A 2,425-nucleotide genomic window follows, 5' to 3' on the forward strand; every position below is an offset into this window, starting at 1 on the left:
TAGGTACAGTCTGCACTAAACAATATAAAGCCCCCCTCAAATTGTGTTAAATGTGACTGCCTGCAATGTTTGCTTCACTTTAATATTTACTTTCAGTGGGTCTTCAGTCTATCAATATTTGTTTCTGTTCTCAGCTGGCATAAATCTATAGAAGCCAGTAGGAATAAACTTCTGTGGGAGAGAACATGGCTCATGGGACAAATTGCTGAGTGAATTAAACAGAATAATCCAAATATGAGGGTTATAGGACAAAAAATGACTAAATACACTGGGGACGTGCTTAACTCCTATAGCTCTAATGAAGTCAGTAGAACTAAGCTGATAGCGAGATGAAATCTAGAACATTCATTTCAGGCGTTTCCAAATTCTCAAAATCTCCTGAATTTGGCTTGTCAAGGTTATGTAAGATATATAGTCATTAGGAGACTGAAAACTTCTGAAATTCTGATTTGCAGTTTGATTCAGGACAGAACTAAATTTTGAAATACCCAAATTTTTCACTGAATACAAACTCTGCTTTCAGCCAGTTCTACTCAAAAGACCACCTCAGTATCCTTCACAAAAAAAACAACTGAACTAGAGCACAAAACACATGAGAAGTCAGTCAGCTGAACATCTCACAGAGCAATATAAATAGTACTCTCATAAAAGGTGATGTAAGATGCCAGGACAGTGCTAAGCAAGATGTTTAAGATGTCAATATAACTTTTCAAATCTTGCCATCTGAATGGGGGCAATACGATCATATCATGAGCGTTGCTTTGAATATTTTAAGAAGACCTAGAGTGGTGGTTCTCAACCTTTTTAGACTCAACACACCCCTGGAAAGACTTGAAGTACTCCTGGATAGACTCAATGCACCTGTCAGAAAAAGCCAGCTCTTAGCTTTCACTCTCTTTTGGCTGCATAGTAAAGTAGTTTTTCTGATGCAAAGAACTTGGAAAGATCATAACTCTGGATTTCTATTTGAAATGTCTGGGTTTATCTAGTGAATCTGGTAAACCTAACAGTGCTAACATCATGGCACCCCATCGCACCCTTAAAAGGATCTTGATGCACTTTAGGGTGCCATGGCACCCTGACTGAGAATGGCTGATCTAGAAGTTCTGAAATATTTTGCTGTATTTGTAGTTTTCTAAAATCCTTTGTGTAAATGTGCATGTGATCAAAAGGAGAAAGCGAAATAAGGGTGCTGCTAGTATACTTGAAGATCTAAACTCTTGAAACTTTCTTCTCATGACATGTGAGCAGTTCTCCTCTTCAGCTGGATCCAGATGCCATTATTTGGACGAAGAATCAGTTCTCCCACCATACCAAGTTCTTCTCTATTTTGATTTGCTTCCACCCAAAAGTGGCGCAGGAGAGTAGCCAAAACAGCTTTTTCTTCCATCTGTGCAAAGCGTTGGCCTTCACATCAAAATGAAACAAAACAGCTAAAGGGTAGTATTAACAGTCCCCATAATTGCATTTCAACCTAGCTTTTTCAATAAATACAGCACAGGAATCGATTCCTGGAACAAAAATCAGGGAGCTATAGTTTATAGAACTTGACTCTAGAAAAAGTCTCTTCCCTTCAAGGTTTGCCTTTGAAGTATGCAGTTCCCAACCAAGAGGACCTTAAAGGTGACTTGTATGGTGGAGAAAACACCTGACACAAGATGGGATTTTGTTTTCTCTCTCGGACACCTAAGTGGAAGGAGATGAATTGGGGTGGCAGAAAGAAGGGCTCAGCTCCACACCCACAGCACATGTACAGCAGTAGTAGTACTTGATTTGGTAGTACTTTGCTTATTGATCTTCAGTCCTAACAGAGTGTGGTGGTGAGCAAGAAAGGGAAAAATGAGGAGATAAAGATTCAAAGCAAAGAGGTGCAGAACAAATGGTTAGAAATAAAACAAAAAGAAATAAAAAGAAAACTAAGCAAAAGATTAGAAACCAGGCTGCTAACTACAAATTTAGTACCCAAAAGGGTGCGTCCAGATGAGCATGCACATGCCTCTTGCCCCGTCTGAAACCCCTTTGAGATGGCACAAGGCACATGCGGGAATGAAAAAAAGTTTCCCGCATTGCAAGTTTGCAGTGCAGGGAGAAAATTAGACCCCTGGATACCCAGGAGTCTAAAAAAACCCATGTTTAAAAAAGCAGGTCAGGACACAGTCCTGGAACATGCCCTGAGGCAACCAGAGGCTGGGTCCTCCACAGAGACACTCTGGCCGCCAGAGCGTCTCTCTAGTTGGCCCCTCGCCCTGGTGCTGAAGCGCGCGACCTGCCTGTGCAGAGCAGGCAGCTGCTTCAGCACCAGGGCCCCAGTGCCAGTAAGTAAGGAGTCGGGGGGCGGCTGGAGGATGGGGGAAGGGACTATGGGGGGGACCCCACTGGGTCCCACCCACTCCCCCATCCCCCCCATCCCTGCTCTGCCCGGCCC

The 2,425-nt window shown here is 42.8% G+C and overlaps 1 protein-coding gene across 3 annotated transcripts in view; it reads right to left on the bottom strand.

Annotated features, from left to right (window-relative positions):
* Nucleotides 1–1,201: 1,201 nt before the first annotated feature.
* LOC112550784 (cytochrome P450 4V2-like) overlaps nucleotides 1,202–2,425 on the bottom strand; it is a 44,645-nt gene continuing 43,421 nt past the window's right edge. For 2 of the 3 annotated variants that reach the window (XM_025207735.1, XM_025207722.1), the window contains one exon: nucleotides 1,202–1,407. In XM_025207735.1, coding sequence (XP_025063520.1) covers nucleotides 1,235–1,407 — 173 coding nt within the window. In that variant the 3' untranslated portion in view covers nucleotides 1,202–1,234. The remainder of the gene's footprint in view (nucleotides 1,408–2,425) is intronic. The other variant, XM_025207730.1, reaches the window with a different exon arrangement.

Source organism: Alligator sinensis, unplaced genomic scaffold, assembly GCF_000455745.1.
Source record: "Alligator sinensis unplaced genomic scaffold, ASM45574v1 scaffold528_1, whole genome shotgun sequence".
Lineage (NCBI taxonomy): Eukaryota > Metazoa > Chordata > Crocodylia > Alligatoridae > Alligator > Alligator sinensis.